At 35.3% G+C, this 15861-nt stretch overlaps 1 protein-coding gene across 1 annotated transcript; it reads right to left on the bottom strand.

Moving 5' to 3' along the window:
- Nucleotides 1-5436: 5436 nt before the first annotated feature.
- LOC126752640 (glycoprotein-N-acetylgalactosamine 3-beta-galactosyltransferase 1-like) lies at nucleotides 5437-14051 on the bottom strand. Its single transcript, XM_050463588.1, has 5 exons — nucleotides 13985-14051; nucleotides 13321-13807; nucleotides 7356-7449; nucleotides 5732-6031; nucleotides 5437-5667 (listed from the first exon to the last, which is right to left on the bottom strand). Exons 1-5 carry the CDS (start codon nucleotides 14049-14051, stop codon nucleotides 5443-5445), a joined length of 1173 nt encoding a protein of 390 aa, XP_050319545.1. The 3' UTR covers nucleotides 5437-5442.
- Nucleotides 14052-15861: the final 1810 nt, after the last annotated feature.

The raw sequence follows: 15861 nt of genomic DNA, 5'->3' as shown, positions 1-15861 counted from the left end.
TGTGAAATTGCTTGTCAACGGTGAAAAGATCGAGATGATTGACGCCTTGAAAGCAAATATTGCTGAAATACAGTAAAAAAGAAGTCGAAAATTTGGTCTTTCGGCTGGAAGGCGATGACTTGTCCGAATTCATTTTCTATAAAATATTTTCACGTAGTTTCTCTACACACACTACTGTGCGCCGCAGAGTCAGCTGGGCTTTTGCAATGATGTGTCAGCAACGGTTGGTGAGATGGTTACGGCTGTTGTATGTTGCCACTGAGCGCTGACCTATGTTTGACTGGTTTTTGAAAAAAAATTTAATTTTTTTATTTTACTTTGATTTGAGATTCTTTTAAGTCGTGCGTTCGTGTCCATTGGTTTTTGTTGTTTTAACAGAAGACGTGTGTTTTTTTATGTTTTCTGATTACAATATCTTCATTGCTGTTGCCATTGTTTTCGCTTTTAATTTTTTGTCACTCAATATTTTCGTTGTTTACGTAAATTACAGTAGGCAGCTAAGTGTGTCCGCGACTTAATCTTCCAAGGTGTGTCGGCCAGGCAAGTAAATGATGCAAAACGCAAAAAATTTGCAAAAAGGTGGAGGCTTCAAATGATTTTATGCTCATGTTTATGCTGTTGTCAAACGTTTGCCGCTGCATCAAATTAGTTGGCGGCCGGTCATCCATTGTTGTTGGTTATGTGCGAAAAGTGACATTAGCTGACAGACGTAGATAGAATTACAAGCGTGCGTTTCGTTTTGTTTTCTAAATATCAAAGATTGACCAATCTAGTGGCATAGAATTCATAGCAATGTACTGTCGGCAAAAAGTGTGTCAGCGAGTTGTTATTGTCGCCAAATAGTAATTCACCAATCAAGTAATATTTTCTGGTGACGAAATATTTACACTGGAAATCCTTCATAAAAGTGCTGACAGACGGATGTCATCAAAACTGAAACCTGAAAGAAACAGTTGTCTAGAACTACTTGTAGTTTAGACTGTTGTTCACTAATAACACTGTACAGTATTATATTATTAGTTTAGTAATACAAAAACAAACATTTGGTCTTGCTTAGCAGATGAAGACTTATAGGTTAAGGGGACAGTAGGGTAATCTTCTTTCAAAAAAATTTTTTTTTTGCATTTGCTTGTTCCCTTATACCCTTAGAATTAATGTAGAAACCCTCTTTACCAGCGGAAGGTTTCGAAAAAGGCCCAAAAATAATAATACCGCTCGACGTTCGGAGCGCTCGGAGTGCACACCTCAAACTTTAAACGCGTTTTTCTCAAACACACACTTTTTTAAAAATGCGGACATGATTACAGTCGAACTACCCAACCGATTTGCTTAATTTCTTTTTAAAATGTTCACAAAATGCATGGCTATCGTCCCTACTAGATTCATAATTTATTATAATGTCAATGTTATGACAAAATTTATGTAAAAAAACATAGGGAAAAATTAAAAAAAAAACGTTTATTACTTTTTTATTTATGAACATTTTTTCATGACATTCACGTTCTTTTTAAGAATAAATTGGGGTTTTGTGTTTCAGATGATCCTAACATGAGAAATCGTGTCCGCCAGTGAAAAAACGCATCCATTTCTCCGACAGAAGTCATCAAAAAGTTATGAAAAAATGTGTTTATATACTCCACAATATACCTCATGATATCTGAAAAAAGTTCTATTGTAGAATAAAAATTTCTATTAAAAAAATGCCAAAAAACAGGCCAGATTACCCTACTGACCCTTTAAGAAAAAATCCAAGAGAGTTTCACTCTTAAAAATCATTAAACATACTAGTTCTGATACCCATGTTGTAGTAATTCCTTTATTTCATCAAATTATTATGGAATGAAAATTTTAACTAAATTTAGTGATCAACAATATATTGACAACATTATGTTTGCCTTTAAAATTAGCGAAAGATGTAAGATATTTTAAACAAACTAAATATACATACTTATTTTCCCTACCGTCGAATAAAGATGAAATCGATAATAACTTTGGTCTAACCCCCATATACCTAACAAAATAGTTTCCACCTCTGTTCTTCTGGTTGATTGTGATCTATTAACAGTATTATCTCACCATCATTCGCATCTTTTGGTGTTACAGCTCCTTGTGAGCTTTGGCCTGCAGATTATTTGCTCGATTTTTCCATTTTTTTATACCAAGCTTCCTTAAGTCTTCATGCAAATACATATTGATCATCCATTCCACATGTTTAAGTGGTGAATACTGTGATCTCTATTCTTATTGTTCATTTTCGTTACATGGACGCAATTATCTAATAAGAAATGTTAAATTCAATGTTTTTAATACAAACATTTCCACGTCTCTTATTGCTTATGTTGGGCCCAACTGCCCAACTTTATATATTTGCTCAACTATATTCTTACAAATTGACACGAGATTGCACAACTTGATTATTATTCCATTGGAGTAATGAGTTGGAAAGCTACAGTCCTTGTCTGCCCGTTTTAGTATACTCGCATGCATTCGCTTGAAGCGTAAATAACAAATTTTTTTCCCTTAAATATGTCAAACTTTGTGCATGAAAAGGAGTTTCTTCGTAGAGCTCCTCTTCATTTCTTTAATATGCACGAAAAGCTCAGCCGAAAGTCATGATATTTTGATGGACTTGATCTAGCTAAGGCGAGTTCTATATGGCCGTTCGACATCCGTCCAAAAGGGCAGGAGTTGTGGAAGAACAATTCATGGATTTACACGATGATAATGCTCCATCGCATCGAGACACGATTGTTACTGAATTTAAAGCCAAAAACTCCTCCGAACTTCTCCGAACTGAAATTGTCGCTTCGTGGAACCCGAAGAGATAAAACAAAATTCGCTAAAAGCAAAATTCGCTGAAGGCGCTGAAGGCCAACCCAAAAAGTGCTTATGAAAAGTGTTTCGAGGACTTGAAAAATCGTTGGCATAAGTATCTGGTGGGGACTTTTTTGAAGGCGACAAAATAAATATTGATAAATAATTTTTTTTTCATTTTATTAACTTTTTCGACACCATGTATAAAATTGCTTCTATTTCGATCCTCTGGATGACGTTTTGCACCTTAAGGTATTTCCCTGGCTTTGATTCCGGCAAGTTGTAAGAGAATAAAATTTTCGGTTGCACCCGAGCTTAGCCCTTCCTTTCTTATTTTAAGGTACATTTTTCTTTTTGAACATTAAACAAGTTTTCGTTCTTTATAACGGTGCCATCAAATTCAGATCAGAATCACGTTTTCCTTAAGAATTAAGTTGATGTATATTCAGAGATTAGATAGAAGCATTTGAACGTGAGCCGAAAAGTGTCATAAGTAAAGCGAAAGTACCTCAACATGGTATGTATGTAATATGTTTAATGATGAACTTTTCGCGTAGCAAAGATAACGCACTCACATATCCAACCGCGATCCTAATAGTTCCTTTTGAAAATCCGGGAAATAATCTTTGAATCAGTTTTTCTTTCGTCGTCACTGATATGCAGAATTTATTGGGAAATAGTTATAATCAGTCCTGAGTCCTATCAGATGCATCATGTCTATTGGGTTTAATAAAATCCTGAAATGCTATTAAAAAGCTCTTTTAGTGGGGAAGCAATGGGGACCCTGCAGTGTACATCTACTCCATCTGCGCCGTCACCAATAAAATACCATACATTTACCGGAATTTGTCACCATTCGCAATCTCACATCGATGCATGAAACTTTATTAAGTATTTTAATATCAACAAAAACTATTTAAATTTTATAGTAGGGCAACAGGGGTGTTACCTAATTTGCATAATTTGTATTCAGCAATTATTTCAACACCCTTTCGTAAATATTTGTATCTATTCATAAGTTTCATTGCCTTATGACATTATGTTAATTATGAAGCGCATCTAAAAGTATGCTACAATAATATGATACTCCACTTTTAACATACAGTAACGGCCATAACTATTGGGAAGCCATCGCATTGATTATAAAAACAATGGGATTTGTATTTACTTACAGACATTTGCCGAAATAGACGTAAGTTTATGTATTAAGTAAAAAAATAAATGTATATGTCGAACGCTTGTCACTGAGATATGGATATATGCATTTCCATGTGGTAACATAAGATTTTTTGTAAAAAGTTTGGGCTTCACTCTGAAAAGTTCATAAGTTTCAATAAAATGTCTTATTTTTTCTGTTTATTTTCAACTAAATTTGTAGATATTTTTTAACACCCTTAGTACATAATTAAACCAAAAACTAGTAAAAACCTATTCGTATTATAATTAGAAAAGTAAAAATTTTTAATTAAATGATAATAATTTTCAGGCTGACACTACAAGTTCGTCAGTCGTCTCTGCATTACGCACGGGCGTTTGGAAATCTCAAATGCCACCAGATCTACATTCAATTGACCCTTCCCTTTGCCGGCCACCAGAGGCATCAAATCATATTTGCAAGCTGGATTCTTTTTTTCCATTCGGGCAACATAGCCAAGCCAGCTGTATTTTTATGAGACGTACTATATCCATATCACCGAAGAAATCATAAAGCTTACCACTCAATCGGATCCAGTGCTTCCCTTTGTCAAAGTATAAGGCTAATTGAAATTATTCATTGCTGTTCGTCATCGTGCCTGCTTCCGCACCATTCAACAGGGAGGATAATATAATGGTTAGTTTGGCTTTGCGAGAGCGGGCTCTGCTTTTCAATTGCTTACTGAACCCATGATAGTACCTGTTGCCTAGGGTAGCGTTCCGATTGATTCCATGGCTGAATTCATTGTTGTAATTTATGCTTTATCCTAGATACGCAATCTTACATTACCTCGAAGTTATAACTATCCACAGTTGCGTGGTCTCCCATACCGACTATGTCGATATCATCGGCATTGACCAATAACTAGTGAGTCTTGAAAAAGAAAGTAACAGTACGATTAAGGTTTGCAGCGCGGTATTATATTTAAGAAATTGCTCGATAAGGGGTCGCCTTGTCTGAACCCTCGTCCTATTCTAGACATTCCCAATCAGTTTTCTCTCCGGCACAATCGTTGTACATATCATCTATTTTTTCAATATTATTCAAAAATTTAGAATGAACACCTCAACAAATTATTATTAAATTGCTTATCTGCAAATAAATATCAGGCTTCTATAGGGAAAATGTTATCTTATTCTATTCTTCTATAAATGGTAGAAAAGGTGTTCAAACCAAGGCGTTTTTTGAAGTATTTTTATGCTAATTTTTATTCTTTCATAATTTTGGGAAATTATTTTTTACGAGTGAAATAGTTCCCATACCAGGAATTGTACTATTTATTTACTTTTTATTATAGAAGGTGAAATGAACATGCAGAGATATATAAAAATGTATAAACTACTTACGAAATATATTTGGAATACTTTTATAGAGTTAGATACAAACACTTAAAATAAATATATACAATATATACATATATAGACGCATTCCTCTCACGGCACTTTCACCCACTTAAGGGGCATCCACGGGTCCGTTGTATTTCGATCATTAGAAAATCGATTTAAAAGTTCTGCGTAATCGATTTTATCAGGCAATATGACGTGGGCCTGTGGAAGCCCGACTGCGCGCAGATGGTAAATAAAAAACTCATATAAATACATTATAGCGGGATCTGTGTAGTGAAACGAAATGGAATAATTGGAACAGCAGTTAAGGCCCTAAAAATTAAAAAGAAAAAGTAATTAATTGTGCGGATAAATCTAAAAGCTAAGGAAGATTTACCCAATCCACTGTATATGGCGTCATGCGCTCTATCCAGTCTCCACTGGACAAGGTTTCATTGCTATCCATAAAATCAGTCAATTGCAGTGGGAAAAATGTTTGTTTGTTTTCGCTAGACCGAATGAAGCGTCCGTCCACGGGCAATGCGCCCACATTTTGCAAACAAATACTCATACAGTAATCCTCGGGCAGCGCGTATTTAGTTGGTGGGCAAAGCGTTTCGTTATTAAAACCCGTTGTAACTACGCGGGAGAACGCTTCTTTGCTGAGAACATAGCCAGCGCCACCGGACATGTAGGTCTGTAAAGAAAGGCAAATCTTGGCATTTTTCACTGTATAAGATTTCATTGTTTTTGTGGACTAGCTCTATGGGAATGCCTTTTTCAAAATCTTTTTGTAGATATATATTATCAATTTATTACGGAAACATACCATGAACGATTCGAATATAGTCGTGGCAAATCAGTGCGATTTCGATTCGAGACGATCAATAAATACCACTGAGGCAGTGTTATAGTTATGTTATACAACTGAGAGCGATGATAATTTATTGGGAAATAACAACTAAACCATATAGCTTGAGACCATACATTAAATTTTTTTTTAAAGAACTCACACCAGATCTCTATTGTACTAAAAATGCGTTTTCAACAGCTTCTCGAACACTGGGTAATGATATCTTTGCTACAAAATCTATTCACTTTCTCACAGAATTATCCTGCTATGAGAAATGAACGGTGAAGTAGTAAACAAGTGTGATGAAGACACAATCAGGTCTACGTGGTTGGAACAGTCTCGGATTTTTATCCTCCAATTTGCGTACAGAAGTGTTGTTATGCTTATTTCAATACTTTTAATCAACACTTTTATGTTAATTTATATGCCTTCGCTCAAACCCTATTTGATCGATTGGAAAATTTAAGAAAAACTCTTCCAGTGGACGAGTTATCTTCGCGAAATTTGACAAAAGCATTAAATAGTCTCTGAAGAAAGTGTTCAGTTCGGACAGTTATGGGATATATAGTATGTATGTAGCTGCCATACAAATTGAACAATCGGAATCAAGTTCTTGTAATGAAATTTTTGCATTTATGAAAGATATTATACTATATCTTCGGTGTAACCGAATTTTTTAATTAAATCTTATAAACAAGTAAAAAATTCCTTATTTTAAAAGTTTAGGCAAACATTTTCTTTCAAGATACGACCTGATGTATACAAATATATATGCACAAGAAACACTTCCTAACCACCTATTCTCTTAATGATACAAAAAAAGCCAAAATAAATGACAATTTTTCAAACCATGAATGAATAATTTATTGGAACATCAAATGATTGACGCTTATCTATAAAACATAGTAGCATATAAGCAAAAATATATATATATCTATAGTTTATATGTTTGCAGTGCCGACTTACATAAATTTGCATGCAAAATATTAGCAGACAAGCTTTTTTGCACGCCGTTAATCGAGCCAATTTAATGACGTCTTAATGACTTTATGTACCATAAAGATAATTTATGCGAAGACTTACCAAATATATATGTTTATATACAAATGTTGGCAGTTTTTTCAAAATTAAGTATGATATTTTAACATTTATACGCTTAAAAACTTACCACATTTAGTTGCACCAACTCGTAACCAAAGAAAACTGGCATTTCGGGGTCATAAGCATAGAGGGAATAACGTAAGTTTTCCATGATTACGTAGCTGTTGTAAAGAAAAAATTATAAAATCTTAAAAAACTGATAAATTAAGGGTTTTTTCTGTAAGTTAAAATTGGTATAATGCGTTGGCAGTACTTCCAAAAAAATGTAGTTACTATTATTTCAAAAGCAGCAATAGAAGTGTTGTAATAGAGTACATATGTATGTATGTATGTGCAAGGTGTATTCCAAATTGAACAGAACTTAAAAAAAAACAGAACAAATGGCTTTTTCGGTAAAATCAATTTAGTTTATTCAAAATAGTCTTCTTCTGTTTCAATATAGCTTCTTGCACGGTCCAAAAGCATGACGAACGAGTGTTTTAGCTCGTTGGCCGGTATGGCCGCCATATGCCGGTGCAAGCCTTTTGAATGGCCTCTACGTCTGCATAACGCTTTCCTTTAATGGCCATATCAGGTAAATACGAGGTGTGGTTAATGGTTAAAATGTGATTTCTGGTCAAATAATCGTCTTTCGAATGTTGGATCTGAGCAATTTTTGGTCGTCAGTCAATTTGTGCGGAACAAACCGTGCGCACACCTTTCGTAAGCCCAAATGTTCGGCCAAAATGCACCAAGGGGCGCCAGTTTCAAAAAGTCCTGTTTAGAGTGCTGGGTTTTAAAATATCAAATTATATGATTCCGTTTTTCCTATTTTGCGATGCAATATTATATTCAAAATATTTTTCAATTTGGTACGAAATTAATTCGGATTGACAAGGAGTGGGGGTTATGATACATTTGGAAAAATATTGTAATTTTAGAAAATACATTGTTTTGTTTTAGCTGACGTTTGCTCATTACTTCCTTCAATCATCCTTGTTTAATAATATAATAGCCTCTCATGTTTGATGGCAACGTTCAATTAAATTTTCCCCACAATTTTTTCAAATAAAGCGACTTCCAGGTATGTTGGAGTAGCCGCATAAAATATTTTGTTGTCGCTAAATATTTTCTTTATGTTTTGCTTTTATTGAATTCTCTGAACATGTTCTATATGCTTCTTGTGACTGTGATGACCAATCAAAGTAACTATATAGTTATCAAGTTTCCATTGAGTACAGGGTCTTCTTGTGTGTTTCAGATCATTGTCTTCTTTCAGTATCCAATCATGGTGATTCTTGACGTAAAGCATATCAGATAACTTCAGTAAATCCTATTTTTATAAATATATCATTCTAACGGTGAACAGGTTTTCAGGGATGAGCAGAGAAATATCCATTGCCCTTGATTAAATGTTTGTTCTTTCCTTAGCGAAACACTTCTCAGAGGGTTGAACAATACAAAAGTTGACATTCTGTTAGTATTACATTACTACACTCACGGGTGAGTCCAATACAACCTTTTTCAAGAAGAGGTTTGATTACAGTACTATTGATACCAGAACTCTGAAGTCTCGTTAGAGGTGTATCTAATTCTACATTAATGAACATTCGCTTAGTTTCCATCAGACTAACCTGTGCTTTCTTCTTCTTCATGGCTTTTCATCTACGTTTCTAGTTTCACCGAAATGGTTTGAGCGCCTCTTCACAAATATGCAATTTAAAGACTACATCATCCCCGCAAAACTAATACAGCTGTGTAAACCGACGTTGAACAATACCAAAAGCTCTGTTAGGATCGGGAAGGTTTCAGACAAGGCAACTCCCAATTGTGTGACTTCTTCAATCTACTGCTGGAGAAAATAATTCGAGAGCTGAATAGAGAAGGTATAGTCTTCATGAAGCAAACAGTCGTCGCATTGCCGACTTGGTTCTCACGCCACTGCTGACAGTCATAACTTCGAGGTTGTAGATAATTTCTTTTAGTATCTTGAAACCAGCATTAACACTAACAACAATCTTCGCCTCGGATTCCAACGCAGAAAAGCTCTTGCCAACAGCTACTACGACGTCGAGTTTTCGAGAGAAAGGTTCTGAGAAAGATTTATTGATTTATGGAGATTTGCGCATTCGAGGAAGCAAAGGAAGGGGCAGACCTTCCCTCCGTTGGAAAGACCAGGTGGAGAAGAACCTGGTTACACTTCGGATCTCCAATTGGCGCCGAACAACGAAAAAGCCGTTGTTGTAAACTCGGCTATAACCGCGTAAGCGATGTCTACGCCAACAAAGAAGATAAAGATTTAAAAACTTTGCAGTTTTTTTATTAGTCTATTTGGGACATTAAGACTGCTTCGTTAGAAAGGCTGGTTCAAATCGTTTCTTAAATGCGCACTAATTTTTCTTATTTTATTACTCGATGATCACAAGTTTTCCGCAAATTAATCGCACAAAAGAAAAACTTTAAAAGTAAAAATTAAGTGAAATATTTAAGAAAATTAAAAATTACAAAATCTTTGTCCAAACATAAAAAGAAGTTAATTTATTCAGAGAAATCATCATTCAACATCCATTATGGCCTCGTGTATTTCACAAAAATATCATCTTCTAACATTTTGTCAAAAATTACTTAAAAAGTATAGGGGAAGTATGACAAGACCATGACTTGGAAGATGTGGCGAAGAAAATTGACAACAACCCTCTTAGATGTAGATCGGTTGTTCCTCCAACTGGATTTCAGCACGCTTAGCTTTAAATACTTTTGTTCCGTTTGATCGAGTCGGTTAGTTAAATTTTCTTTTTAAAAGCCTGGATGCGTAATTATAATATATTATTTTTGTTTACGAAAACAACTGTTTCCACTTCTAATTTATTCCGTGCTGCGAGATTATCAAACAAAACACACAAATAATATTTTCAACTGGAACTACGCTAAACACTGGCATAATTGACTCATCCGTAATCTTTCTCACAGAAAGCACGTAACACAGCATCTTGAACGAAATTTCATAAATTAAATTGCAAAGAGATAAGCAAATATACCGCAAGAAGTGAGATACAACTAGAGCAGAAAAAAGTGGAGCAATTTCAATTTCTTTCTTTGTTTTGTTTAGTATTCTTTTCGTTCAAAATATCACACACCTCAAATATATTATAAACCATAAACATATTCTCATTAAAACAGTGAGGAATTCCGATTGAATTTTTTACGAATCACGTTTGGTCTATTTGCGCTCTGTAAAAAGCGTCCAAAAGTTTAACGTACATATGTATGTGCTCTAATTCCAATTATTATTATTATCCAGTTTTATTGTTAGAGAAAAGGAATACACACTTCTAAGCAATTAAAATTAAGCTCGCCTTTAGTAGAAATATATATACCGATTACATAGAACTTACTATAAATTTGAATGCTAGCAGCAAACCAAGAATAATAGCGATAGTGTTTACGACGGTTTCATCCAATTACTCATTTTGGAGTGCGTTTGCTAAGGGAATACAATGGTTCGTGACGTCATGATTAACTCATGCTAAACTCAGAAATTAAGTTCCCTAGAACCTGAAGAATAATTAGATATATAGCTGATGCAATAATTTTTATTAACGTACTTGAGATTCAAGGCGAGGGATAGGGTTCTAATACAAACAAGTAAGGAAGGGCTATCATTTTATACTCTTGCAACTTCAAGAATCAAAGCCTGGGAAATACCTTAAGGTGCAAACCGTAAACCAGAGGATCAGAATCCAAGCAATTATATGTATTATTATATTAAAGACGATTTTTTTTATGTCAGAAATACTGCTTCAATGCTACAAAGATAAGACGTTTTTGCAGCGGATCGTGACAGGTTATGAAAAAGCTCAAAAGAACATATTTGAAACGTGATCAACTAGACAAACAGCAAAGCCGCATATCCATAACTCCAAGGAAATGCTCCGTATTTGGTGTGATGAGAAGAGCGTATTGTAGTATAAGCTTCTAAAACCGGGTTAAATCATCAGTGAGGAACGCCACCGACAGCAATTCACCAGATGGAAACGAACGTTTGCCGAAAAACTCCCGGAATTTGCGACTGAAAACAAGCAAATTACTTTCCATCATAATAACACCCAGACTCATGTTGCAATACTATTATATTAAAAGCTATTTAAAAAATAGTACCTGGGAAGACCGCCTTATAGCTTGGGTCTTTCCTATTTTAACCACTATTTGTTCCGATCGAAGAAGAACACCCTCACTGGAACACGGTTCACAGACCAGAAGAGAGTATCAAAAATTGATTCGATTTATTCTTAGCCGTCAGCCGCCTCAAATCTTTTGGGATAGAATACACAAATTGCTAAAAAGATGAGAAAATGTTATAGCTTCGGGCGAGGAATACTTGGAATAATACTTCTGTTTATATTTTACTTAAATAAACAGTCAATTTTTGAAGACAAAAAACGAATGTATATGGTTATAGATCCAATAAATTTTTCTCCAATCGAGAAAAGGTGAGTTCTCTAATCGAATTCTAGTGTGGAATGATATCCAAAATGAAAATTCACTAGAGAATAGTTTGCAAACAAGATAAAACTTTAACTTTGGTTGCAACGAAAATACTAAAGATTTCTAACAAGAACTTGATTTGGGTAGGTGAGTTAGATTGGCAGTTTTATGTTACAGTAAACAGCTTCTTGGGGAGAAAAGAACGTGTACGACGTTTCTGGTCCATATCAAAAAATCTGAAGGACTAGTTCGCGTATATACAGACAGACGGGTAGAAAGACAGACGGACATTGCTAAAGAAACTCAGCTCGTCCTGCTGATAATTTAAATACATATTTTCTAAGGTCCCTGCGTTTCGTTTTGAATGTAATAGGCATCGGGGCAAACTTAAAATACCCCGTTGAGGATAAAATTAAAGAAATTATATAATTTAATAATCAACAATTCTCTTCTGGTTAATACTGGGTTTGCTATACAAAACCAGATTAGTTATTTTTCGATTTAGTTGCAATAGAATTACTGCAATCCCACAAGCGAGTATATCAAAAAATCTAAAGTGTTGCATAGTATAATTGATTTGGAGTTAATAGTCAATCGTTAATTATTGTCCATTTATTTTGGTCTTTAAAATAACCGAATAATGAAAATAAAAGAAATTTGAATTAATTTATAGTTGTTGTGTTATTAAATAATAACGCTGATAGAGTTGTATTCTGCACCGCATCTAAATATTTTTCACTTTCTTCGAGCATCCTATCACAAATAACTTATTCCACGCTTTTTATTACTCCTAATCGTTTCAGTAGCATCTCACTTCATACCATTTGTGTGCCAGTTATTTTAGTTTCTGTTGACATTTTCATATTCCACTTCATTTCACGTTCTATTACAACAGTTAGAAAGTATTTTATTCTTCACTTTGTTTTTAGCAACAATTTTGTTCTAAAAAACTTGTTTTTATTTGTATTTTTCTGTTCCTTTTGAATATTTTTGTCATAAATAAAATGATCTGACTGAACGTTGGCGGTAAAGAGATAAAAATAAACCGCATTTGAACGCTTTGTCTAATGAACTAGTACAGTTTTGCTGTTTGCTTAGCCAGAAACTTGTTTCACATTTCTCGACTTCTTTCTTTTTAATTATGCTACTTTTATTTTAAATTGTTTTTCTGTTTGTTTTGTTATCAATATTTTGCTAGCCACATATAGCAGCACATTCTTTAATTATACTTGCTGAGATAAAATAGCATTCGAACAAGTTTATGCAGAATCAAAAATCATTTCGCTTTTACACATTTTACAATTCAAATTTCGATTTGCATAGTTAGTTTAGATAGCGGTCATTCACCGCTGTCGCCAAGTGTGTTCCTTAAGTTTGAAGGTTACATAACTTTTCGAAGAATGGGCAAACAAATTTATGCCAAAATTCAAATGCGACACCGTGGCATTTTCCAACGCTACGCAGCAAATAATAACAACAATTTTTTACCACTTCTTTTACAATAAACAACTTCTCACAAAAGACTGCATTTCACTTTCTTATTTTCTTATTTATGCACACTCACTCACGTATCATCGTCCGCCTTCAGAAACCAATCGTAATCCGCGTAATGCCGGGCGTATACGTAACGAAATCCTTGATGCACTTTATGCCACAACAGATCGTACTTATCGGAGGCACTGTCCACCACCGGCACAGCGCCCAATTCAACATCCGCGGCGCTGCTGAGGAAGATGAGGCGCGTGCAGCGCTTGCCCCAAGTAGCTTTCACGTGTGCGGCGCGCGTTTCGTGCTGCGCCGGTGTGGTCAACACCATGCAAAGCACGCGCACTTCCGCCGCTAGCTGTTGCTGCAGTGTGTTTGCATCGCTTTTCAGCTGTTGCAAGGCGGTTTGATAGCCCGTCTGCCAATTCTCAGTGGCCGTGCTGTGTTGTCGCAGCTGCGCCGTCTGCAGCAGGAAGCGATCATAGCAGAGCAATGTGGTGAGCGCCATCAGGAAGCCGAGCACGTAGCCGTAGAGAAATTGCAACTGTTTTCTGAAAGGCAGTAAAGACTCTGAAAAAGTAAAGAGGGAAAGCAGATTTTGCATTTATTTTGAATATAACAGCGCACAATAATTATTTCTAGATCTTGTAGATATTTTTATAGCATGATTTATTTACTTGCTTTTAGCTAGTTAAATTGCGTCGCGTGTTTCAAATGATTTATGATTTATAGCTTCATTGTACTCACTTTCTGTTGACTTTGCGTCCTTGTTGGCGGTCGCGCATACGCGCTGCAGTTCCAGCAAACGATTCATCGTCTTTGTGACGGAAGCAAATTAAAAAATAAATGCAAGCGCTGAGTATACTGGATTGCCACCGCTTAAACTAAGCGCCGCGCTTTGGGCTAACGCGTCTTAACTGCTCTTTGTGCTGAAAGCAACTCATCGCTTGCGCTTCGTATATGTAGCATTATACTCAATCGCCGCGTTTAAGTCTTCCACATGCACTCGTACATCTCCAGCGGTCGGTGGCTGCTTTGCCTGTAGCATTGTCAAGTGTTTAAACGACCGGTTTACGACCACTTATCTGCATGTCTTTTTTTTGGCAAAGCAAAATAAACCGTTTGTTCGTTGTGCTACTAATTCTTAAAGATCTCCCGCATAGATGTATGTAGTGTTGTTTTAAAGACTATGTTACGTGGGCTTGTGTAAATGTAAACATAGACTCAGTATGTGGTCCACATTTTTGCTCACCACTGTTGTGATATGCTGGCAAGGGAGTTTTTTTATTGTTGCAAAAATCTCTCGATATTTACGATTCAAAGGCAATAAAAAGTACAAAATAATAGAAAAAGTATGATGGCTTTATAGCAAGACAAATATAATTCCAACTGACGTAATCCGTACTTTTAATTTAGCGAACTTACACAAAAGTATGAAATACTCAGAAACAAAAAAAATTAGCAAAAGTATTCATGCAAGCTTTTACTTTTAGTAGATCAGTGGTAAAAACCAAAAAAATATATAGAAAAGAAAGATATAAGAACAAACATTAAAGCAACAATAATTTACGTCAGAGGTCGGAGAAGCGTGGGTGAATTTTTAAGGACTAAAAAGAGTTTATCCGATTCCCGTCAAAAGTAAGAATTCTAACTAAAAATATCGAAGAAAGAATTTGTCTAAAATTGTGTATTACTAACCAAGTTTCGTGTGCGAAATCATTGCGAATGATGAAAAAGGCCTACGGTGATTCAGTTTAATCAAAAACACAAGCCTACGAGTGGTACAAGGCCTTCGAAGGCGGTAAATAACGTTAAAGACATGCCTCGTTCTTGACGACCTACGAAAATATTAAAAAAGTGAAGGATATAGCGCTTGAAAATTATTTGACAAATGTTAGACAGATGCCAAGAGAGCTCGACATCTCTCACAAGATGATTTTAGTGTATATTTTTGGTATGAAACGCGTTCTTTCTCGTTTCGTCTCGATAAAGCCGTATCGAGGTGTTTACGTAAGAACATTCGTCGAAAGCGGCCGGATTTGTGGAAGAACAATTCATGGATTTTAATCGACTACAATTGTGACCGAATTTAAAGCCAAAAACACAATGAATATCGATCAACCACCGTATTCACCAGATTTGGTTCCATGTGAATCTTTCTTGTTCCCTAAACTGAAATGGTCGCTCCTTGTGAACTGTTTTCAGTCGATCGAAAAGATAAAACAAAATTCGCTGAAGGAGCTGAACGCCATCCCAAAAAGTGCTTATGCAAAGTGTTTCGAGGACTGAGAAATCATTGGCATAAGTGTACTACAACTGGGGTAGATTAATTTGAAAGCGACAAAATAAATATTGATAAATAAGTAAATATTTTGCGTTTTGTTCAATATTTCCGGGTACATTTTTGTCACAATGTATGCTATAGTTGTCCGATATCAGCAATTCTGACAATTGAGCAGTTTTTTGGTGAGGAAAGGATGTCTTTACAATTTCAGACCAATATCTCTCAAGTTAAGAGACTAGTTCGCGTATATGCAAACGAGCACGGCGCTAAATAACATAAATTAAAAAAGTGATCCATTTAGTTTCAATAAAATATCACACATTTCGACCAACCTGAACGG

This window comes from Bactrocera neohumeralis, chromosome 3 (genome assembly GCF_024586455.1).
Source record: "Bactrocera neohumeralis isolate Rockhampton chromosome 3, APGP_CSIRO_Bneo_wtdbg2-racon-allhic-juicebox.fasta_v2, whole genome shotgun sequence".
In the NCBI taxonomy this organism is placed as follows: Eukaryota; Metazoa; Arthropoda; class Insecta; order Diptera; family Tephritidae; genus Bactrocera; species Bactrocera neohumeralis.
This window is presented reverse-complemented; position numbering and strand designations above follow the sequence as displayed.